The 24,118-nt window shown below is 43.0% G+C and overlaps 1 protein-coding gene across 8 annotated transcripts in view; it reads right to left on the reverse strand.

Moving 5' to 3' along the window:
- ssbp3a (single stranded DNA binding protein 3a) overlaps nt 1-22,897 on the reverse strand; it is a 273,293-nt gene extending 250,396 nt beyond the window's left edge. For 5 of the 8 annotated variants that reach the window (XM_038794726.1, XM_038794729.1, XM_038794725.1 and 2 more), the window contains exons 1-4: nt 22,717-22,897; nt 22,315-22,387; nt 22,011-22,072; nt 10,398-10,482 (exon numbers count right to left, since the gene is read on the reverse strand). In XM_038794726.1, coding sequence (XP_038650654.1) covers nt 10,398-10,482; nt 22,011-22,072; nt 22,315-22,387; nt 22,717-22,772 — 276 coding nt within the window. In that variant the 5' untranslated portion in view covers nt 22,773-22,897. The remainder of the gene's footprint in view (nt 1-10,397; nt 10,483-22,010; nt 22,073-22,314; nt 22,388-22,716) is intronic. The other 3 variants (XM_038794721.1, XM_038794724.1, XM_038794727.1) reach the window with 1 other exon arrangement.
- Between the last annotated feature and the right edge of the window lie 1,221 nt (nt 22,898-24,118).

The raw sequence follows: 24,118 nt of genomic DNA on the forward strand, positions 1-24,118 counted from the left end.
ACTAAGAGTGACTGCTTCCCAGTCAATCCCCCAGGGACGAGAGCCCAACTGGGGACGCTACCTTTTCATCTCACCTGGGCTAGGTTTTGTTATCTGGGTGTCTAAGCAACCTCACTTCAACTAGTCTCATTGATACGTGTCTTGCTGAAATGGGTTAACCACCCTCTATTCTTGGCACACATGGTTCAGACTATTAAAATGAATGTTCTCCTGCGATTTATATTTATTTTTCAATGTCTCCCCAAGTCTGTTTTTGTTAAAGTCAACAAATTAATGTCCTCTTTTATTTGGGTGGGTAGGACTCCAAGGATCCATGGGGTTCTGTTCCAGAGAGATAGGCAATCAAGGGACTTGGCTCTACCCATTCTATTGTTCTATTATCGAGCAGCCAATATTTAGATGGCAGTGATGTGTTTGAGTGATCCTGGTTCCATATGGGGCAAAATGAAAGTGAGTTCCTGCACGGTTTCTAGCCTTGGTTCAATAGTAACCTCACAGTTGTCAATTTTCTCTGAATCCAGTGGTGGTGTTCACCCCGAGAAGCAGTTCAGACAGCATTTTAAGCTCTGTTCTATGTCTCCGCCAGCCCCCACCTGCAATAATCACCTTTTTCTGCCTGCGGGTTTGGATTAGATGTCGTGGGAGGGAAAGGGTTTGGAGAGGTTTGGGGACTTGTTCATGGAGAGGAGGTTTGTTAGTTTAGGTTATATTAGGCAGCACGGTGGCGAAGTGGTTAGCACTGCTGCCTCACGGCGCCGAGGCCCGAAGTATGATCCTGGCTCTGGGTCACCGTCTGTGTGGAGTTTGCACATTCTCCCCGTGTTTGTGTGGGTTTCCCCCCCACAACCCAAAGATGTGGATAGGCCAAGCAAAATTGCCCCTTCAAATTTTTTTTTTTTTTAATTTTATGTTATACTCGGTCAGTTCTGAGTATTTTAGCAAATTATTAGGCTCTACTGGTCCTTGCATTGCGGTTTTGGGAGTCACATTTAAAGAGATCCAAAGAAATAGGCCATATTCTTCTTGGAAAGAAAATGCATTATTCTCCCATCTTTCTGGTTTGCCCTAGAGGTCATGTTGGAGATTTAGGTTACTTGGATATCTCCATGTTCCTTTCAATGAAATATCAGTATTCATATATTCTTTCAAAAGGAAATTAAATACCTCTTTGAAGGAGATAAATTAATGAGTTCAGAAAGTGTAGGACTCAGAGAAAAATGTAATGACGCATTCCAATAATTTTTTGACCTTACCGACTTTAAGAACACATAAAATGGATGCAAATGGTGAATTTTAAGAATGGCAGACAGTTTTCTTTTGGCAAGAATGTTGACGCTTGCATAGGTTTAAAACAAGGGGTTCCTATTAATTAATCACCCCCTCCTGCCCCCACACTCACTGGAAAATGAAAATGCACATACGAGGAGCACAACAAATCGAGAGCAGGATCAGCATCTCCTGGAATGCCACACAGCCAGTAAACCTGTTGACATACTCAATCCGGGAGTGTTGAAATTCAGTTAAGTTACGCGAAGAGGGAGACATGTTTCAGCCCTCTACCACCACCAAAGAATTAACGGACACGTCATCTCATTGTTGTTTGTGGATTCTTGCCATCAATAAAATGGCTACCACACATTGTTCCAAATACCAGTAAATGCACTACAAATTTTTACTTAATGATTACGGCAATTATGCCTTTCAGAATGTGAGGTGCATAGATGACATAGAAGTGCAATTCTCTTTTTGCCAACAATACCATTTCAGGGAAGTGTTCCTCGGGGGAGCAGAGGCACAGCCACCAAAGCTCCTCCTGTACATCTCATGGCAGCCAGCTCCAGCAATGTCAACAAGCATATAATCTAGTGACAGCAAGTACGATGTGATACACACAGAGACCTGGAGTAAAAAGAGAAAATGCTGGATAAACTCAGATCTATGTTTCAAGCCTGGATGACTCTTCTACAGAACTGAGTTTATTTAGCTATTTCTGTTTTTATTTCAGATTTCCAGCATCTGCAATATTCTGCTTTTGTTACAGAAACCTTATGTTTTTCTTGGTGGGGGAAGGGGGTGGGGGTGGATCGAGGAAAAAGGAGAGAGAAAGGGACTGAAGGAAACTGAGGATGCAAGCATGGAGCTAGGTATTTTACAGCTGAATGCATCCCAACAATTACAACACTCTTGTGGAAAAACATACAGAATATTTTCATTTATCTGACATTTTAATGCAGTTATCAAAAACAGTTACACCCAAGCCAGTCTCTGTGTACTGTCAGCAAGCCATTAGTCAGCAATTTTCCTCACAAAACACTAGAACTGTAACTCCTTTGTACAATTGAATCTATTCATCCACAAATTCATACACAGAATGACACATCTGACAAAAGTTTCAATTAAATTCACTACAGAAAAGGTTTCAAAACAACTGGCAGTTCAATCCCAATAAACTGACACTACTTCAACCCGACTTGAGCAATATGCCACATCAACACTAGCACAGACGAGCCACCAGTTTGTTCAACGATCAGTTGTAAAAGATCTATCAGAGGACAAATTTGAAACTTTTGTTCCCAAAATAGGATTTATTCTCATCCAGTTTAAACAAAATAGACCGGCCCCAGTTGCCACTTGGTTTCGGATAAACGTTTTTACCTTCTTCCTATTTGCCAGAATTTGCTTCACCACCTTTTCTGAAGTTGATGATTCCTTACTGGGCCACATGTTCTCAGGTATCTTGGCCAAAACAGGTATTAGTCGTGGCTCAGTCTTGCCAATGTTGATTTCAGTGGGTACCAAAGCTGGCCCAGATGAAGTTCTCACCGATAATCCACACAAATGCAAGCAAGGCTCAAGTGGCTCTAGAATTCGGACTCAGTTTCCCCTCCCTAACTCAGGTAAAAAATAGGTCAATTATAGCGTTTACCCAACCCTGACTCATCCAAACCCAGCTGAATTCAGCCGTTGGCACAAGAATCAAATCTGGGATTCCTGGTCTGTACAGCTCAACTACTTGTGGAGCTAGTGGAGGAACTGTAAAAAAAATTAATGCATCAAACCATCTGTTGCATGCGTAACACCCGAGTATCAGCCACACAATGCTGTATCAAATGTTTACTTGCATCACTGATACCATTTCCAAGATACAAGGAGTATAAACATGCTGGCTAGTTGCCTGGAACAATTTGGCCATTCATTGTCTTTTACATCAATACAATCCAACCATCGGCTTACGGTGATGCAGTCACAGAAGTGTACAGCGCAAACCACTACTAATTCAGCATGATCAGTGCTCAAATCTGTGCAAGTAAACTTGGCAGAATTCCTCCCCTTTCCTGCAAAGGTAAAACATTAACCTGACCCCACGCAATGTTAATCAACCCATAATACAGTTCCAATGTTCAGCACTTCCAAATTACAATTCCTTTTTATTTTTATTAAAACCTGCAAATATGACTGCATTCCACTAAAATACAGGGCTGTGGAACCCACAGGGTTGATTCTTCTCCATTTGCGCTCTATTCCTTCCCATGCGCTACAGAGTCTACAGGATGTGGGCAACATGCTATTTCATGCTTGTATTTAATACTGTTGCAATAATCCATACACATGCCTACCTAGTATGTTCTCTACATTAGAAATTTATGTTTTCACAACAGAGGTCTCCTTGACAAATTGATTCCGAACTTCACCCAGTGCCACAGATGTAAGCAATAAGGCCCAGCGTTCACCTCCCGCATTCGTGTTGTGTTCGCTGAACTCAGTAAGGGTGATAACAGAATCACTAAAATTGGTCACAGCAACACCGAGTCAGGAAAAGGGAAGTTTAACAGCCGCCAGTGGTGCACAGGTGCGGTGCTGAAGAGATAAAATCTTAAAGATTCAAATGTCAATAAACCATGGCTCAAATATAATATCCTCTTTTCTGAGGTACACAAGTGTTCCATCTTCTGGGACTAAGCAATCTTTAAGATCAGAGGGAAGCACTGCTGCCTCACAGCGCCGAAGACTCGGGTTCGATCCCAGCCCCGGGTCTTTACACATTCTCCCCATGTCTGCCTGGGTCTCACCCCCACAACCCAAAGATGTGCAGGGTAGGTGGACTGGCCCTTTAATTAGATTTTTTTTTTTACAAAAGATCGGAGGGGAAAGGAAATCGAGGAAATTCGATCTGCTTCTAACATTGTGGGAGCTGCTGCCCGAAACACATGGAATAAGTGGCAGGAGGCTATCAACAAATAATGGATAGGTTTTTAAATGCCACAATTTTACATTTGAAACAAATTTCCCTTTTGGTCACTATATGCAGTTTTCAAAAATTAAAACATATGCAGGACAGATATATAGAAATTGACAAGCATTCTAACAGCACATTTTATTGCTCATTAATATACAATGAAAGTGAGCTATAATGAGTCCATCATTTTCTCTAGTTTTCAAAGTAATTTTAGTGAACCATGCCCAATAATTCAAAACAATCAACTTGGTGGGTCACCCATCACTAAATGTTACACTCCAGCCAGAATCTATGACAAATTAAACCTCAGCAACTAACTAGTCTATTTGTAGTCATTATGATTAAAACGTTCCTCCCACAAAATGAAGTTCAAACCTCAGAAATTCAAACATTTAATTACATGCCCCTTACAAGAGTAATGGTACAGTCGGTGCATGTTACAAAATGTATTACAGCAGAAGCACCCACAATGAGTAGAACCCAAACAGAAAATTGTTCAAGACAAACTACTCGAGCTCCATGATGTTGCAGTTGGTAAATGTACCAGAGCTAAGTGAAAGAGTGATCTCCACTGGACATCACCTTGACAGTATCACGGATAGGACAAACTCAGAGATGCCAATGGCAACTAAAATCCAAGTTCCGGCACTGGTAATACATGCAGGAAGAGATTGCAAGATAACCAGTCAACCAGTCTGGGCTCAACCATTGTGTTCTGATTGTCCCATCGTCTGCTGACTTTCAGTGCCTGTGATCGCAGTTCACAGATACACCCTTGGACCCGAGAAAGCCTGGTAGTTGTTTGGCTGTACCCCAGCTCATATGAATGGTTTAGGGTTGGAAGCAAGAAAAAGAACTGACATAATTGCACACTGTAATTTTGAACCAAATGATTGCTCTGTTGAAATGGGTATATTAATCACCAATTTGATTATGAGTATCCATACAAGGACAGCAGAGCAGTGAAGTTATAGTGACATCACATGCATCACAAATTGCTGTTTCTTGCTAAAAAATATTGTTCAGTTGCTTACTCCTACTGCAAATAGGACAAAGTGGTGATATACATCTGTAAACTGCATCTCTTCCAATGGAAGTAGGTAAACACACCATCCAATAAGATACTACATCACCTAACACAGAGGGTCGCAATTCAAATCTGAGCCAGATGATCGCTCTACCAGTGCAGCTATTAGGAGTGTTTGTTTTTAAGTTCCCAGGTCAGAGGCAAATAAAAACAAAATTAAGGCAGATTCTGGTCATTAATCATTATCCAGTGATCCCAGTCAAAAAATGTTCATATACATTATGTGAAGTCTGCCTCCGCTGCTGTGCCCGCAGTTAAAGAGTCCATTGGCACACATAACAATAAACACTTGGGTACGGTGCTGACTTCTATTGAGCAAAGCCCCTTAAGCTGGAGTTGCACATGGGTCCCAATTTTGTTGTCTAAGAGAAGGCAAAACGGGAAGTCTCTTGCAACGGAAATTTGGTACACACACAAGTTATAACATTAATTCATAAAACAGATGTATACAAACCACTGAAAATTTGCATACAACATTTAGTCGGTGTTTGCGATATTAACACATTTAACAATTAGCTCAGTAGCATAATGGGGTCCTGTACAGCGGCTCTGGATGCTCGAAAAAGGCAATCACTTCAGAAACAAAACAGAAAATTCTCAAAGTACTCAGCAGGTCAAGGCAGCATCCGTGGATGGAAGCAGGGTCAATATTGCAGGTCTGAGACTTTTCATGAATGGTTCTGGAAACAGGTCACAGACGTTAAATATTAACTCTGCTTTTCTCTCCATATATACGACCTGAGTACATAGAACATAGAAAATACAGCACAGAAAAAACAGGCCCTTCGGCCCACGATGTTGTGCCGAACTTTTGTCCTAGATGAAGAACATTAATTTCATTTTTCATTTCTACACCCCAGCAATCTACCGTAATCCATGTACCTATCCAATAGCCGCTTGAAGGTCCCTAATGTTTCCGACTCAACTACTTCCACAGGCAGTGTATTCCATGCCCCCACTACTCTCCGGGTAAAGAACCTACCTCTGACATACCCCTTATATCTTCCACCATTCACCATAAATTTATGTCCCCTTGTAATGGTTTGTTCCACCCGAGGAATAAGTCTCTGTCTACTCTATCTATTCCCCTGATCATCTTATCAACCTCTATCAAGTCGCCCCTCATCCTTCTCCGTTCTAATGAGAAAAGGCCTAGCACCCTCAACCTTTCCTCGTAAGACCTACTCTCCATTCCAGGCAACATCCTGGTAAATTTCCTTTGCACTTTTTCCAAAGCTTCCACATCCTTCCTAAAATGAGGTGACCAGAACTGCACAGTACTCCAAATATGGCCTTACCAAGGTTTTGTACAGCTGCATCACCACCTCAAGGCTCTTAATTTCAATCCCTCTGCTACTTCCAGCATTTTCTGTTGTTATTTCAGGCTTCCAGCAATCACGGTATTTTGATCCCAAATCACTTAAAGAACATTGAGAGAATGCAAGCATCGTATTCAACTGTAGATGTAGGTGCCCTACAATGTACCCTACCTAAAAGTAGGCATACAAGATACAAACCTAATCACTTTGGGCACACTAAGATGCAAGATGTGCCATCAATGACAGAGGCTTTTCCCGTGTCGCGTGGGCTTCACCCCCACAACCCAAAGATGTGTAGGTTAGGTGGATTGGCTACGCTAGATTGCCCCTTAATTGGAAAAAATAAATAATTGGGTACTCTAAATTTATTTATTTTAAATCAATGACAGAGGCACAAAAGTCTTATTCGTGTTTTATTATAAAGTATCCAAAAGTTTCCAATCCATGAACATTCAAAATCATTGGAAAGACACAGCTTTGTGATCTGTCAAGTTGTTATTGGCTGCTTTATTCATAGCTGAATCTCAGGGTTCCAGCTGTCATTGGACTTTCATTAGAAAGGTCGCTCCTCTCAGGATCTTCTATGGGCAATGCAGAGATGTCTTCTGCTCTTCTTACAGAATCATTAGCTAGGGTGGTGAAGGTAACCACACCAGCAATATATAAACTCTGGTTAAGAACGCTGATCAGGAGGCGGCATGGTGGAGCAATGGTTAGCTCTGCTGCCTCAGCTCTGAGGATCAGGGCTCGATCCTACCCCCGGGTCACTGTCAGTGTGGAGTTTGCACATTCCCCCAGGGTCTGCGTGGGTTTCACCCCCACAACCCAAAGATGTGCAGGATAGGTAGATTGGCCACTCTAAACTGAGCCTTAGGTGGAAAAAAAATTGGGTACTCTAAATTTTTAAAAAATGTTTTTAAAGAATGATCAGCAATGAACACAAACACTGATCAATGATTTTTCAATTCTGCGGGTTGACCCATTTCTTCTGAAACCACCCCCATCTTCTGTAGGCAACTAATAATGCAAGTGGACATTATTAATACAGGTGTCTAGGCAAGGGACAAGTCCTGCTCTAACCAAATGTCCAATTTCCAGTAGGAATCGCCAAATTGTTTTACACTGTTCCAATCGAGAGTTGGGTAGCAACATTTTAACACCTTAACTGATACCTCAATTAAGAACAATTAATTCAGCACAGCCCATGCTTACAACTGGAAACTTTTGGTTTGACTTTGTGCAGTACCAAACAAGGTCTTAATTTAAAAACTACGTCATTATAAAAGGTCTGAATGCATCACCATCAAGTTCTGACTATACATATACCTGCTTTACATATATGGAAGTTTAACATTCTTTATTCTTTCAATTTTTCTCTCAACTTGTAGACAGCAACTTATAATGGTGTGCAATTTCAATAGTACCAGCAGACCTCTTCACTTCGAGGTTTATGTATTCTTCCTGCACTCCTAAACCATCCACACATCACTGGGTAGCAACTTAAGCTTCAGTTGATTAACTCCTTGTCCCTTTCGTAAAAAAGGATTCCAAGGAGCACTGAGGCCAATTGGAACACCCATAATAGCTTTTCTGGTTATGATGGACAGCAAACTCACTAAGAGGATCCAAGCCAACATCATCCAGGTCTGTATCCCTCAATCTCACAAAAACAATGCATTTAGGCAATAAGCTGCTGAGACTCAGACAAGATTCTATTAGCCTAATTCTTCTGTTTCACTCAAAACTGACAAGTCTTGTCTGTAATTGCCAACTTTTGCATTCAAAGCTATTCACCTCAAGAGTCATTATATTACAAAGAAGCACATTTCCATGATAGCTACCCTTTGTAGGCCGTCCGATATTTATAGCGAGCTAAACAGAACTTGGCAAAATTTGCAAGTAAGCCATGATTTACATAAACAACTATAGCAATGAACATACTGAGAAGTAAGTGTAACCTAGAGTTCTATCAACACCTTCCACTTTTAATTGGGTCAACACAAATCAAATTCTAAAAAAACGCAGGAAATGAAAGGTGCACAATCATTCCTACGAATGGAGTTCCTGCATTGGCTACATACAAAACTAAAAATAAGAGAACAATTAATGTCAAACTGCATTTTTCTCATGTGTTGCAGAACATGTGTGACATTTTGCGGCATATATGCTTCAACACCTTTCCCAACAAGTTTGGAAAACTATCGTATACTCAACCGGTCACTTTAGCCTGGCTCCAACCACTCAGTTCCACCTGCAGTTCAGTTAATCATAAACAGGTTTTTGTCACCTGGCCAACAAATAAAACCTCATGCCAGGGTTATAAATTTTCTAGGCTCTAGCACAGTGACGCTGGGAAGGTGCAGCTCGCACTCTTACACAGGCACACTGACTTTGCTTCACGTTCGTTAGCAAGCATTTGAGAGAACAGAGGCCAACTGAAGAGTTGAACAAGAGACATATCGACAGTTATCATTAGGCTCCAAAGCATACCCAAAGTGGTGGCAGTACGATGACCAAGCCTAACCTACTCAACAGCACTGCAACATTTTAATAGATATCCTGTGCATTCAGAGCCCCATTTTGGCTTATTTTTTATAAAGTTGTCAACATAAGCATCTGTTCAGACCCAACAGTTTAATTTTAAGTACAGCCGTAAGCAAAACAAATCAATTTTTGAGACAGCCTTACGCACACTAACATAACATTTTCCAAAATAAATGACTCCCACAAAGACAGCTTGCTCTAGTAGCACAAGCTTTACACTGAGGAAGCAGCTTGTACTATTTATCATTTACTATCGCTGACATACTAAGTCAAGGCATCCCAGTGCCCAAGTATTAACTATGCAGAGCATGTGTCACCAGACAGTCGAACCTATCAACAAAAACAGCCATTCAGCAAGGAAGAGCAAAGCAAACTAAAAATCTGTTACAAATTCTGCTCCAATACGCATCTCATTTGAACCCAATCCACAATCGCTAAGTGCCTTCAAAATATGCCAGTTAAAATCTGTGTTGGGTTGTTAAAATTATACAAGTTTCCATTGTCTTTTAAAATGCAGTCTATGATTAAAATAAACATATTTTTGATATGCATAAAAGAGTTATTTCCATTCTGTAACAAACACATTTCCACAGATTTTCTTAAACTATGCAGAACAATTCCCAATGCGTGATACTGAAAGTTTAAATACTAGATTTTAAAAACAACAAGTTTATCCTGGGCTCTTCCACTGTACAGACATGCTCCAGGTACCTACACGTACCGGTACATAGTAAAGATGATAACCAAGAGGTAACAGTGGCCAATGATCTTTTCTCTGAAGAGACCAGAATTCAAGGTTTATGTAAAACTACGACAAACCCAATGGAACTCAAATTCCTTAAAACAAGATGCACAATTTTCATCGCAGGTTTTTCTCAAAACCTTTTTTCATTTGCTTAGTATAGTGAAGTAGGGTCATCATAGAGACTGGCAGCAACCAACAAAGCCAAACCAAATCTCTAACTAGTCAACCAATATTCATTCAAGTTAGAAAGCCACAACCAATTGTTTTCAAAATATATATCTGTAACATGCTACAAGATGTGTATTTCATACAGATTTTAGAACAATGAACAACTCCTCAAAAGAAGTTAAAAATCTGCAAACTAGCATTAATATCAGAAAAGATATTCCATTCGGCAATTATTCTCTCTGTACACAACAGAATTATTTAAACCTGCAGTTATTCACAGGAATTAAAAGAACTTACATAATCATGGAAGGCTTTTGCTTCACTTGAATGTTCACATGTGTCTCGCCTTTCAGGAGCTGCACAGTAAAGGTCCCAAAATACACTGGAGGGGGGGAAAAACAGATTCTGTTACTATTTCACCTATTCTTAATGCAAAAATAATAATATAATCCAGGCATACACGTGCAAAACACAGTGTTCCGTTAGCAAAGATCATTAGGCTGCAATGTACTGTGCTCAGGAGAATACACAGCTTTCAATGATATGCTATAAATACAGGCTGTATACTGGTAGCAAAATCACAAAAACAACTAGTTAATAAATTCACAGCTTTGAAAAGTAGTAGAATGAAGAGAGGACAACTCAGTTTATAATATTTACAAGATGACAAGAGTTTTTTAAAAAGTATTACTTAGTCCGAGTGACAATCAAATAAATAAATGGTCATAGTACGTGACTGCAAATATCAACTCCAAGGAAGCAAGTTACAATTCTAACCCATAGCTTCTCTCAAGGCATCTACTCATTCATACTGTGTGCAGCACATTCACAAATCCCCAGGTTCCACCCCGCCCCAGGCCAGTACCTGCAGGTGCTCAACTAAAACATTTACCTGACTGAACCCGTAAATTTGCAAACTAGTCAGTCATTATTCCATATAATTAGTGTCCCGTTGACAGCTCTCCAACTTGTACTATATATAATTCACAGCCATCAAACTGAAATCCTGCCTTATCTTAAGCAGACCTACTTGTAAGAGATCCTAATTACTAGTAATTAGGGAGAGATTATCGAAAACATGATTTTAAAACTGATTTCCACCCCCTACCTTTTTGTCAGAAATTCCAACCCTCTCCAAATACTCTACAGAAAGCAAACATTCATAGAAGTACAAATCCAAAGGAAACAGCATTGTGAAAGACTAGACAATCCATCTGAATAGTAGCAGTAAACTATTCCACCACAGCTGTGTTCTCAGCTAAACCTCGTCTTACTCTTCAAAAAACCTCATCTTACCCTTACCCACTTCATAAACACAAAATTAGGGAAACTTCAGTTCACCCACAAAGCCTACAATCTCATATCTGACTGCCTCTTGCCACCACTACTTCTCCTAACTACTTATTGCACAAGATGCTACCCAACATTAGTTTACAAGTTGACTTCTATTGCTATATATTTATGCTTCAGTCCTGTTTCTTTGGTTCAACTACCAACTTTTCTATTCCACTTGGTATTTTATTGGAACCTCTAATGTCCCTTTACATTTGCCTCCATTTAAACAACTGGTTCTACCCCTCCCTAGCCTGAAGTCACTCATGACAACTACAGCACCACTCAGGCCAAGATTAGCAGACACTCAGACTGAACCTGATCCAAATGGTTCAATGCCACACTGGACAGTGTATCTGGAAGGTTAGAAGTACTAACCAATAAAAATATTAAACAATTTTAGACAATTTGCTCGTAGGCCTCTTGCCTTTCAACCTGCTTATAGGTCTTGGATCATCAGGCAATCCTTGCCACCTTCACACAACCCCGCCCTAAAACACTGCAGATCCCAAAGTGATGGAAGGTAGGGATGTGGTATGTGAGGCACATTTGAGTCTATTCATTTGAGTCACTTGTAAGAGTGCTTAGCCTGTCAATGGAGTTTTTGTAGACTCAAGAGGAACCTTTATACCAGAACCTTTAGGTGGAAGTAAATTATGATGTGATTCTCACAATTATGCATAATTACATAGACTCAATCAAGTCCAAAGATATGTTAAAATCTATTTCAAAATCCTACAGATTCCAAACATTGCTTGGGTTGTATAAGCAGAGTTTTACGTCAATCACTTTCCTAAAACTGTAAACGGATTGATCAGGGCGAGAAAAAACAGAATAAGTATGTCCACCTTCTGGCTTCTACCAGTGGACGAATCCATACAGTATTCATTAGTGGGCAGCACGGTAGCACAGTGGTTCGCACAATTGCTTCACAGCTTCAGGGTCCCAGGCTTGATCACTGTCTGTGCGGAGTCTGCACATTCTCCCTGTGTCTGTGTCGGTTTCCTCCGGGTGCTCTGGTTTCCTCCCACAGTCCAAAGATGTGCAGGGTAGGTGGATTGGCCATGATAAATTGCCCTTCGTGTCCAAAAAGGTTAGGAGGGTTATTGGGTTACGGGAATAGGGTGGAAGTGTGGGCATAGCTGGGGTACTCTTTCCAAGGGGCAGTGCAGACTTGATGGGCCAAATGGCCTCCTTCTGCACTGTAAATTCTATGATTAGTACAACACACAAACAGCCATATTAGTCACTAGGTGCCACAATTCTTGTCCCACTAAGACTCGCGCTTTTTTAAAAAAATACTTTTATTCAAGAATTTTCTTTTAGAACAAAATATTCAAACAAACTTTTAATTATTACAAAAATATTCCGGACGCAAAACCACCCATTCTAATCCAGTTTCACACCAAGACTATCCCCCCTCCCCCCCACAAAGAAGGCCCTACTAGACTGGTCAACCCCCATCCCCAACAGCTGACGGTAACCAGCTCCTTAAAAAAGGTAATGAAGGGCTGCCACCTTGTATAAAACTCATCCACCAATCTACTCATGGCATATTTAATCTTCTCCAAGAGTAAACATTCCGCCAGGACCCCCAACTATGCCAAAGCCTTAGGTGGTACTGGGGACCTCCACTCAAGTACGACTCACCTCCGGGCTATTAGAGGCGAAGTCCAAGAAGGCCTTCCTCCCCTCCTGCGGCACCGGCAAGTCCAACACTCCACAAATAGCCACCGGACGTGGCCCCACTCCAACATCCAGAATCCCTTACATCATTTCAAAAAAGGAGACCCAAAAATCAACAAACTTGGAGCAGGACCAAAACGTGTGTTTCGCTGGCCCCCGAGAACACCGCTCACGCGTATCCTCCACCCAAGAAGAACCCACTCATATACGCCCTGGTTAAGTGCACTCCAATAACCACTGTGAACTGTGTCAAACTTTTTTTTTAAATTTAGAGTACCCAATTTGTTTTTTCCAATTAAGGGGCAATTTAGCGTGGCCAATCCACCTACCCTGCACATCTTTGGGTTGTGGAGGAGAAACCCACGCAAACACGGGGAGAATGTGCACTATATCAAATTTAACCTTGCGCACAAGATGAAGGTGACCCTATGAAGAACCTTGTTCCATACACCCCCCTAAACACCAAATCCAACTCATCGTCCCACCCCCTCTTTACTTCTTCCAACGAAGCCTGCTCCATCACCAACATCTGCCCGTAAATATCCGAGATCCATCCCTCCCCTAACTCAATCAAGGACAAGACCCTATTCATAAGCGAAGACGGTGGCACCAAGTAAAACGACGGAAGCTCATGTACAAAATCTCTCACCTGTAAATATCTAAATACTCAGGCAGCACGGTGGTGCAGTGGTTAGCACTGCTGCCTCATGGCGCCGAGGTCCCAGGTTTGATACCGACTCCAGGTCACTGTCTGTGTGGAGTTTCCACATTCTCCCAGTGTTTGCATGGATTTTGCCCCATAACCCAAAACATGTGCAGGGTAGGTGGATTGGCCACACTAAACTGCCCCTTAATTGGGAAAAAATGAATTGGGTACTCTAATTTTTTTTTTAAAGCAAAGTATCGAAATACATTCGCTCTCAGGAGCTGAAACTTCTCCAAACTCTCTTCCAGCCCAACAAACCCACCCTCTAGAAACATATCCCCAAACCTCTCCAAAAACTCCCTATAGCACTGAATGTTGAATCTAAACCAGACGGTGACATAGAGCCCAATCTACTTATTTATTTATGTTTTCTTTTTATAAATTGAGTACCCAATTCATTTTTTCCAATTAAGGGGCAATTTAGCATGGCCAATCCACCTACCCTGCACATCTTTGGGTTGTGGGGGTGAAACCCACGCAAACACGGGGAGACTGCGCAAACTACACACGGACAGTGACTCAGGGCCGGATTCGAACCCGGGTCCTCAGCGCCATGAGGCAGCAGTGCTAACCACTGCACCACCGTGCTGCCCCAAGTCTCAGATTTATATAGCCCACAGTAAAATGTCTCAAACACCTCATTGACCTTCTCTGGGGCAGAAACCAACCCACCACCATAGTCCCCAACCTGAACTATTTCCCGGGAGGCAGCCTGCTGTCTCAGCTGGTGAGCTAACGGACGGCTGGCCTTCTCCCCATACTCATAAAATGTCCCCCTCGTCCTCCCACGAGCGACGAAGTTGGCTCACTGCCTTCACCGTTGACAATAATAATAATAATAAAAATAAATAGTCGCTTATTGTCACAAGTAGACTTCAATAAAGATACTGTGAAAAGCCCCTAGTCGCCACATTCCGGCGCCTGTTCGGGGAAGCCGGTACGGGAATTGAACCCGCGCTGGTGGCCTTGTTCTGCATTACAAGCCAGCTATTTAGCCCACTGTGCTAAACCAGCCCCGACAACAATCGAAATCCATCTGTACTTTTTTTCTCTCTGCCAAAAGCTCCGACATTGGGGCAATCAAATATTGGCGGTCCACCTCAAGAATGGAATCCACCAGCTTGTCTCTCCACCCTCCCAGATTTATCCCTGTACGCCTTATAAGAAATTATCTTTCCCACATCACTGCTTTCAATGCTTCCCAGAGCATGGATGGGGAAACCAACTCGTTCTTACTGAACTCCACATACTCCCCAAGAGCGGAGGTTCCTGCTCACAAAATCCATTAGCAAACAGCACCATGTCTAGAGCAGCTCAGCTCCAACAACAGATCCGCATAATGTGGAGCATGATCCGATATTACAATCATCGCATACCCCACCCCTTAACCCCAGGGAGCAAAGACATAGCCAACGTGAAGAAATCAATCCAGGAGTAAATCCAATGAATATCGGGGGAAAGAAGAAACCTTCCCATCACTCAGATACTAAATCTCCATGTGTCTGTCCTGTCTTTCCTCCCCACCTCCCTGTTCCATGAACACCAACAGCTCCTTTGCCACCCTCAAGACAGTGAAGGACTTGGGCTCCACTTATCCAGCCTAGGGTTCAGAACACAATTGAAGTCCCCACCCCCATAATTAACATATGAACAGAGATCGGCAATAGAAGCCAGCACTTTCTTAAGGAATTCCGAGTCATCCCAATTTGGGTGCAAACACATTAACCAAAATTACCGGTGTGCCAGCCAACATCCCAACAACTATCCCGTCTCCCTCCAGAGTCCACCACAACGTTAACCACAGAAAAAGCCATCCTTTTGTTTAACAACACCGCAGTCCCCAGTATCTCAACATCAAAACTCGAGTGAAACATTTGCCCCACCCATCCTTTCTGCAATCTTGTTTAATTCCGAATACTCAAATAGGTCACCTATAGAACCTCCCCCACCCCACCCAAATAAGTCTCCTGTAGAAACCCCAAACCCCCATGGGTAATCAGCTGCAGCCATCACCCACACTCTGCCCCCATTAGCTAAACTGCAAGCAGGGTGACCAATCCCACCCGTCTGGGTAAAACTCTTTCACACAATGGATCAACAAACAGCCCCCAAACCAATACTCAACTTTAATACCAAACATTCTAGGAAGAAAACAAAGAACCACACCCAAATCACCTTCCCCAAACAATTCCAACAATCCAGTAAACAACCCCCAAATACAACCCCCATAACAACAACGAGCCCTCCCCCACTTTACAACCATCCCTCACAAAAATACAAATAAAGAAGTCAATATTGACCAAGCAAACAAGACCATAGTCCTCAATCACTTCAGTTCCCCCCCAATTCACGGGCAGCACGGTGGCGCAGTGGGTTAGCCCTGCTGCCTCACGGCGCCGAGGTCCCAGGTTCGATCCCGGCTCTGGGTCACTGTCCGTGTAGAGTTTACACATTCTCCCCGTGTTTGCGTGGGTTTCGCCCCCACAACACAAAGATGTGCAGGGTAGGTGGATTGGCTGCACTAAATTGCGTCTTAATTGGAGAAAAATGAATTGGGTACACCAAATTTATTTTAAAATGTTCCCCCCAATTCTTGTTTCTAGAGATTATTGTTTTTAAAATATAAATTTAGAGTTTATTATTTTATTCCAATTAAGGGGCAATTTAGCGTGGCCAATCCACCTACCCTGCACATCTTTGGGTTGTGGGGGTGAAACCCATGCAGAATGGGGAGAATGTGCAAACTCCACATGGACAGTGACCCAGGACCGGGATTCGAACCCGGTCCTCAGTGCTGCATTCCCAATGCGAACCACTATGCCACCCCCTAGATAACCCAGAGATGAGCTGGGTACACTATCACAAAAGGCAAGCTGATCTTGTAGAACGCCGCCTTGCCAACTCTGCCTCGATATATTCTGATGAGATGGCCTTCCCAACTATACTCTTGATGTCCTTCATCCATCTCAGGACCCACTGCTTATCCAGGTACCATGGAACTAGACTATGATCACTCGTTGTGACTCCCCCAATCTGGGTTTCTGTCTCAGCGACCGATCGATTTGGTCTAACTCAGGAAGGGCCGACAAGACACCCTCCCCCCTCCCACTTTCCAAATATCTTAGAAACATAATCAGTGGCACTTTTACTTTCCAGAGTCTCAGCCAGCCCAACAATTCTTAAATTCTGCCGTCTGGAGTAATTCTCCAGGCCATCAACCTTGGCCTTTAACGCCTTTCGCTCCTCCGCCAGCAATGTCATCTCTGCTGCCAAAGAGACAATCCAATCGCTGTGATCAATGAGCACTTCCTCCTTCTTAATCATCGTCCCCTGTACCTCCACCCACAAATCCAATTTGTCCAAGGTCGCACGAACAGGTACCAGAGCCCCCTCAATCGCCTTCAACGGATCCTCAGCAACCACTTGTCGCTGTTTCCTAAATTCACCCATCGAAAGTCCACAACTTCTCGTCGTCCACTGAGGGGGCAACAATGCCACAGAGACCTCCACCATTTTCTCCCCTTATGAGGCTCAAGGGCATTCTGAATTGGATGAAGATGTCTGCCCCGATCTATGCCTTGTATTGTACCCACCAGACATCACTCACCAGAGGGGATCTATTTCTGTCAAACTATACCAATGTCCCAAAAAAATCACCTGATAATCAGGCAAAATGGGACCAGAAAAAGCAAATCCCCAGGCGGGAGCCACCTCATGTGCCACTGCTCACCTCATAGCCACCACTGGAAGTCAACTCAAGCTTTGTAACAACACACACAGAAGACCACTGACAGTCTAGAATTGATGGCGTGAACAAACCGTCAAATAGATGTACCATAGACACTCCAAAGAAAATTAAGACAAACAACTGCTGATCAAATGTAACAAAGAAGCAATATTAAAATGATGCACTTTGCACATTCAAATAGAAAACGCTACAATGCTGTATCAACTTTCGGCATCATCAATAAAATCCCTCACAAGGGAGGCTTTCAGTGAAAAGAGAAAGAACATGGTATAGCACACAGATTAAAACAGAATTGTGAGCCCTCTACAACAGTTTACCGGGTAGCAGACCAGTAATGTGACAGCTTAGCCTTCAGCCAACTGAGAAAGAGTATTTGAGGACCAGAATCTCAAACCCAACACTAAGGCCATGGTTTACAGGCAGCAGTAATCCCCATGCTCCAATGTACAAACATACAAATTGAGAGGAGCAGGCCATTTGGCCTCTCGAGCCTGCTTCACCATTCAATATGATCATGGCTGATCTGATTGTGACCTCAACTCCACATCCCACCGACTCAGATTCTTGACTATCAGGAGGAAAATGTTATCAATCTATCTCTACCTTAAAAATATTCAATGACAGGGCAGCATGGTGGCACAGTGGGTTAGCCCTGCTGTCTCACGGCGCCGAGGTCCCAGGTTTGATCCCAGCTCCGGGTCACTGTCCGTGTGGAGTTTGCACATTCTCCCCATGTCTGCATGGGTTTCACCCCCACAACCCAAAGATGTGCAGGCTAGGCGGATTGGCCACGCTAAATTGCCCCTTAATTGGCAAAAATGAATTGGGTACTGTAAATTTTTTTAAAAACAAATATTCAATGACCCTGCGTCCACCACTCTCTGGAGAAGAATGTTCCAAAGATTCACGACCTCTTGAGAAACAAACTTCTTATCTGCATCTTAAATAGGAGCCCACATATTTTAAAAACTTTGTCCCCTGGTTCCAGTCTCTCTGGCAAAGGGAAACATCTTTCAGCGTCCAACCTGTCGAGTCCCCAAAGGATCTTGTATGTTTCAATAAGATCACTGCTTTATTCTTCTAAACTCCAACAGATACAGGCCCAGTCCATCCAACCTTCCCTCATAAGATATCCCCCTCCATCACAGGTACCAATCAAGTAACCTTCTCTGGCCTGCTCTTAAAGCATGTATCCTTACTTAAATAAGGGGACCAAACTGTACACAGGACTCAAGATATGGTCGCACCAATGCCACTAAAATTTTATTTGCCTTCCTAATCACTTGCTGTACCTGCATACTAACTTTTTCTGATTCATCTGCCAAGACAGCCAGATCCCCTTGTACCTCAGGTTCTGCAATCTCTTACCATTTAAATAAAATGCTGTTTTTTCATTCTTCTTGCCAAATTGGACTCCTGCATCTTTACCCATATTTAACTCTCTATGCCAAATTTTTGCCCACTAACTTAATCTATCTATGCCCTTCAGAAACTCCTGATGTTCCCTTCACAACCTACTTTCCTACCTATCTGTGCTTATACGCTTGAACAATCTACAGAAAAGTACCCAATAGTGCCTTTGTAAGATTCTCCAAATCTGGTGGCAAGAAAGGTGATCCAACAGCAAGCAGCATCCTCCCTGAAGCCAACTTGCCCAGCATTGAGGTGCTAAAAATTCAAAAACAACTCCGTGGACAGGACAAGTAGTTTACATGCCTGACACCAGACTCCCAAAAACAGTTCTACTTGGAACTCTGTTGTGGTAGGAGACTCCAGGAGGCCAGCAGAAATTAGCTAGGGATGTCCTCAGAACATCCCTGAAGAGGTCAAACAACCCCACTGACTTATGGGAGACCCGGGTTTGTCACCGACCAAATTGGGGAAGGTTCATTTGGGAAGGCACTGTCAGAGGGAGTGCACAAACCTCCAAGCAATTCATCCATCCAGCCTTTAAGGCGCTTCCTGTCCTGCATATGGCCAGAGTCTATAGATGGCACATTGGACTTATCAGCCAGCTCAAAACCTATTGAACCGGGTGGAAGAATTATCCCCAAGCCTGAAAGACAGGCTAAGAGAGAATACTTGTCCATTCAGACTAGAAGATCCCAAATTTAATGCTAATTTGGTCGATAGCAGCTGGGGTAGCAATTGAACTGGTAGAATTGGCATCAACACTTTTTGGCTGGGGTGAAAATCAGATAGGGTGCCACTGCCAACTTTTATCTAGTAATCTCTGCACACAAGGTGACTTATTACATTCAAGTTTACATTTTCTTTCCACAATTAAGGGGCAATTTAGCGTGGCCAATCGTCTACCCTGCACATCTTTGGGTTGTAGGGGTGAGACCCACACAGACACGGGGAGAATGTGCAAACTCCACATAGATGGTGACCCAGGGCCAGGATCGAACCAGTGAGGCAGCAGTGCTAACCACTGTGACACCATGTGGCCTTCTTTCCAATTTACATGTAACTACCAAAGGAATTGTGCCTTTAGTGGAGTGGGGTGGGGGGGAAAAGAAAGGGGGTGTGATATAGCTTGTACTGTCTAATATTCAGCATCAGTAAATCACACCCTATGAATATATGGGCCCCAAATTTGATTTGTTGAGTTGCCAAGACCAAATGATATGGTATGAAGGTACCCAGCAAAAGCAGATGTTCATGAAGAGGGGGGTGAGATGAGGGTTGAAAATAGATTCATAAATAGTTGAAGATGATTCACTTGGACTTCCTTCAGGCATCTTAGCATCAAGCCCACAGTGACTGATGCAAGCAGGCCAATTACTGTCAATAACTTGAGGCTGACCAACCTTATACATATAAAAGTATAAATGTAAATATACATATAAATAAATGTTTACCAACACTAATTCTGTGACAGATTACACAGAAACAAATTGCCCCATGTCACAAATGTTCATTCAGAAGACAGTTTTAAGCTCATCAGTCTCGTGATGTAGACACCAGTCGTGTATATGGTGTGGAACTCCCAATTCACTTTAAATATGTCCAGTATTAAATTCCCTTGCATCTTTCCCACCCCCATATATCCCTAAACAGCTGCCATTTCCTCTTTTAGTTTCAGCAGGACTGTGTGGGTGGCTGCTGAGCTACAATCAGCATCACTCTGTAATCAGTTAATAGAAGTATTACCGCTGTGGGGACTCCTCTCAGTTTTGCACTCAAGATGTTAACTGTACCTTGGAGGTTGAATAGCCCTGAATGAATTTTTAGCCCTCGGCTTTTCTGTCCAAGACTATATATTCAAACGCCACTGAAAATTCCAGTTCTATAGCTCTGTCCTCAAAGCAGAATAAGCCATCATCTGGCCCTATCCAAATAGCCAACAAGCAAAACTAACCTCAATGAGGTAATTCTGCTGTGAAACTGAGCCAGGGAATGAAGAGATTCCAGCTTCAAGCCCCAGTCTGTAAAAGGTTGCATCTCAGGTGGGAATGACAACAATCTTTTCAGGGGTGGGGTTTGGAGGTGCTAATTAATTAACCATGGCACATATTCAACATATTAACTCCTACTTGAAAATGGTCATGTGCGGACATCGGGCAAGAACCCAACCAAAACTTGCATGTGATGCCATTCAGGGTTAGATAGTCTGCCAGCACAAGTCAACACACCCACATAAAGAATGACTACTTGGTAAAAGTCCTGAAAAACTGCTACCACCTGTGGAACCACACCTCAGCAAGAGACAAAATGTTCCATTAAATGAGAGAAAAATTGAAAGATGCTTTCCTGCTCAGGTTTAAAAGAATCAATCAGAATTGGATTCAGCTTGCAAAGTGTAGTTTTGCACTGAACCAACAATATTATGTGCCGGTTCTAATCAGCCACCAAAACACAGCCAGGTTTTCTATCTATTTTAACAAAGTAACGATAGTTCCAGGAGCACGATTTTTTAAAAATTAAATGTACATAATATACAGATGTAACTGCATGCTACATCTGAGAGTCTTAAAACCTACAGCAAAACAACCAGAATTTGCCAGCATTATCCATTACAGTAACGAGCCAGCACTACCCATTACAATAAGAGGGGGGTGAACAGACAGGTAAAAAAAAATGTCTCCGCAATAATTGCAAAATGATCTCATCTGCACTTGAAATCCTAGCATATGGTTGCGTGGTTCACAATGCAATTTTGAAAATAGCCTATGAAAGCTGTATTTTTTTTAAAAGCACAGCTAATAAGTTACAAAAAGACGTTTAAATCTGCGCCAAAACTTCCGATTCTATCAAGTGATGCCTGTTGCTCCTAGACCTCTTTGTTGACCCCTTATTTGTGTTATTTAGTACAATGTTGCCAGAAAAGTTCCAAGAGAAAACAGGGAATCAAAGTATCTACATTTATCACTTGGGAGCGGTGATGGGAACTCTGCACAAGCCCAATGTGGGACACTTAAAATTATCTACTTACCACCACCAGGAGTGTAAAAACCCAGGAGGTTCTCCTAATGTAATATTTTTCTCCCATCGTATCTGCAAAATAAAAACAACGAAAAAACACTCAGAAAAAGTACAGAGGAAAATGGGAGGGGGGGTCGGGTGAAGGGAGAGAAAGGAACGAGGGCAGGCTGCATTCAGAACTAGTCAGCTGAATAGATTTTTTTTTGTTTTGTAGCCACAATAAATGGCAAAAGGTTAACACAATTCAAAATGGAGGCGAGATTGTCCGCCTGAGAAACAAAGGCTAAAGCGGAGTGATGGAGACATGCAGTTACCTCTGAGAGGAAGGTCTGTGCAGATTTCTGTGCCCCGACATGAAGCAGATATTCGTACACGTACAGAGCCAACCTGCGGGCGAAGGAGACACAAAGGAGCCGGTTACAAGGCTTTCTATTTATTACAGCGGGAATGCAGAAAGAGAGAGCAAAGAGGGGAGCTGAGGGTTTGTCAGCAAGCGGCGCTGCACCCAGCCAGCCCCGCCGGACACAATGTTTCATTCAGTTTATTTAAAGAAGCGGAAACGCACAGCGTGCGAGTCAAAAACAAATAAAAATAATGATAATAATGAAAAGAGATTTAATCCCCGGGATCTGCAGCGGCCGCTGTCTGGCCCCGGGGAGCCAGTTAAACGCTGAGGAAATTTCCCATTTTTCACAGGTAACAAGAATTAAACTTACTTTTCTCGAGCCTGCCCGTCCGAGGGCACTGCCGAACCTTTGCTTTTGGCGAACATGCTTTTTGGGGAAGGAGCTGCCTGGCGTCGGGCACCTGTCAAACCATCAAACCCGGGGCGACCCCATCGCCGCGTCCGCGCACGCAGCCCAGCCCCGGCAGCGGAAAGGGCGGCCCGGTGCCCGGCCCGCCTCCCCCCCGCGTCAGAGTGACAGGGAGCCCGGGCCAATGGTCGCCTGAGGCGGCACGTCAGTCCCCCCCATGGGCCAATCGCTGGCTCCCCCGCCGCGTCAATCAGCTCCCACACCGCCAATCGGGCATCGGCAGGTGGGCGGGACCTTCCCGCTGAAGTGACTGGCCAGTTTGGTTACAGAGACGGACTGCGCTGATTGGTCGCCGGCAGAGATACATCGGCATGGGGGGCCTGGAAACCGCCTGCCCAAGAGTTTCGAAAACCCCCTCCCTAATGCTATTCCGGTCTAGGACGGCATTCCCCCTGTTCGGCGGCGGCTGCTGTGAAAACCTGGGACGGAGTACTTATATAGAGTCCTAACAAAAATTAAACACAATCCCATTGTTTAAAGCTCAACTATTTTTCCTATTGCATTCATTTTTGTTCTGGTTAAGCCTTCTGGATATTATATTTTTCTCGCCATTTCCCGTCGAAATTGGTGCTTTGTAGTTGCTTAATTGAAATGCATTTATCTGCTTTAACAAAGTCGACCTCCACCCCCCACCCACTCCCCCACTCCATCCCCTCGGGCAATGAAAAGGAGATGCTAGGTTCATACAGAGTTAACTGCAGATATGTGCAAAACCAGATTCTGAATAATCGGTTTTAAAATCAATGTTGTAAAATCCCAACTCCTGAACAAAAGCGCATGCAGCGCAAAGCATGTGCTTCAGGTAAAAATACAAGAAGAGGAGAGGTGATTAGTCCAGAGCAGAACTGCACAAAAGTCATTCATTATTCGCGGTGTTTTAATATCTTTATTTTTGTGTGGCGGAGTACATTTCGCTCCATTTTTAAGGCTCCCTTGTGCGAATAAGAGAACAAGAAACGCAACAGTTTGGAACTGATCGAAACCGGTTTGCATGCACGTGATATGCAGTAGTTTTCCATTCAGATGGACCTGATCCTATAGACTTGCAGCTCATTCGGGAACAGACCCAGCTGGGAAACAGTGGCGTTTCCTAGTTTCCAAAGTCCTTCTAGATGGTAACAATATCGGACTCTCATCCAACAACAGTCGAAAAGCTCGGACCATCCTATACAAAATCATTGCGAGGCATAACCATCTAGACCTTATGTTTAACTTCTCAAGCTTCCAGGGTGGTTTAGTAAAATTATTCAGAAACCGGTTTCCTGCATAAACATATGCAGATTAATCGGTTATTTCTGTGACT

The sequence above is a fragment of the Scyliorhinus canicula genome, chromosome 4 (assembly GCF_902713615.1).
Source record: "Scyliorhinus canicula chromosome 4, sScyCan1.1, whole genome shotgun sequence".
In the NCBI taxonomy this organism is placed as follows: Eukaryota; Metazoa; Chordata; class Chondrichthyes; order Carcharhiniformes; family Scyliorhinidae; genus Scyliorhinus; species Scyliorhinus canicula.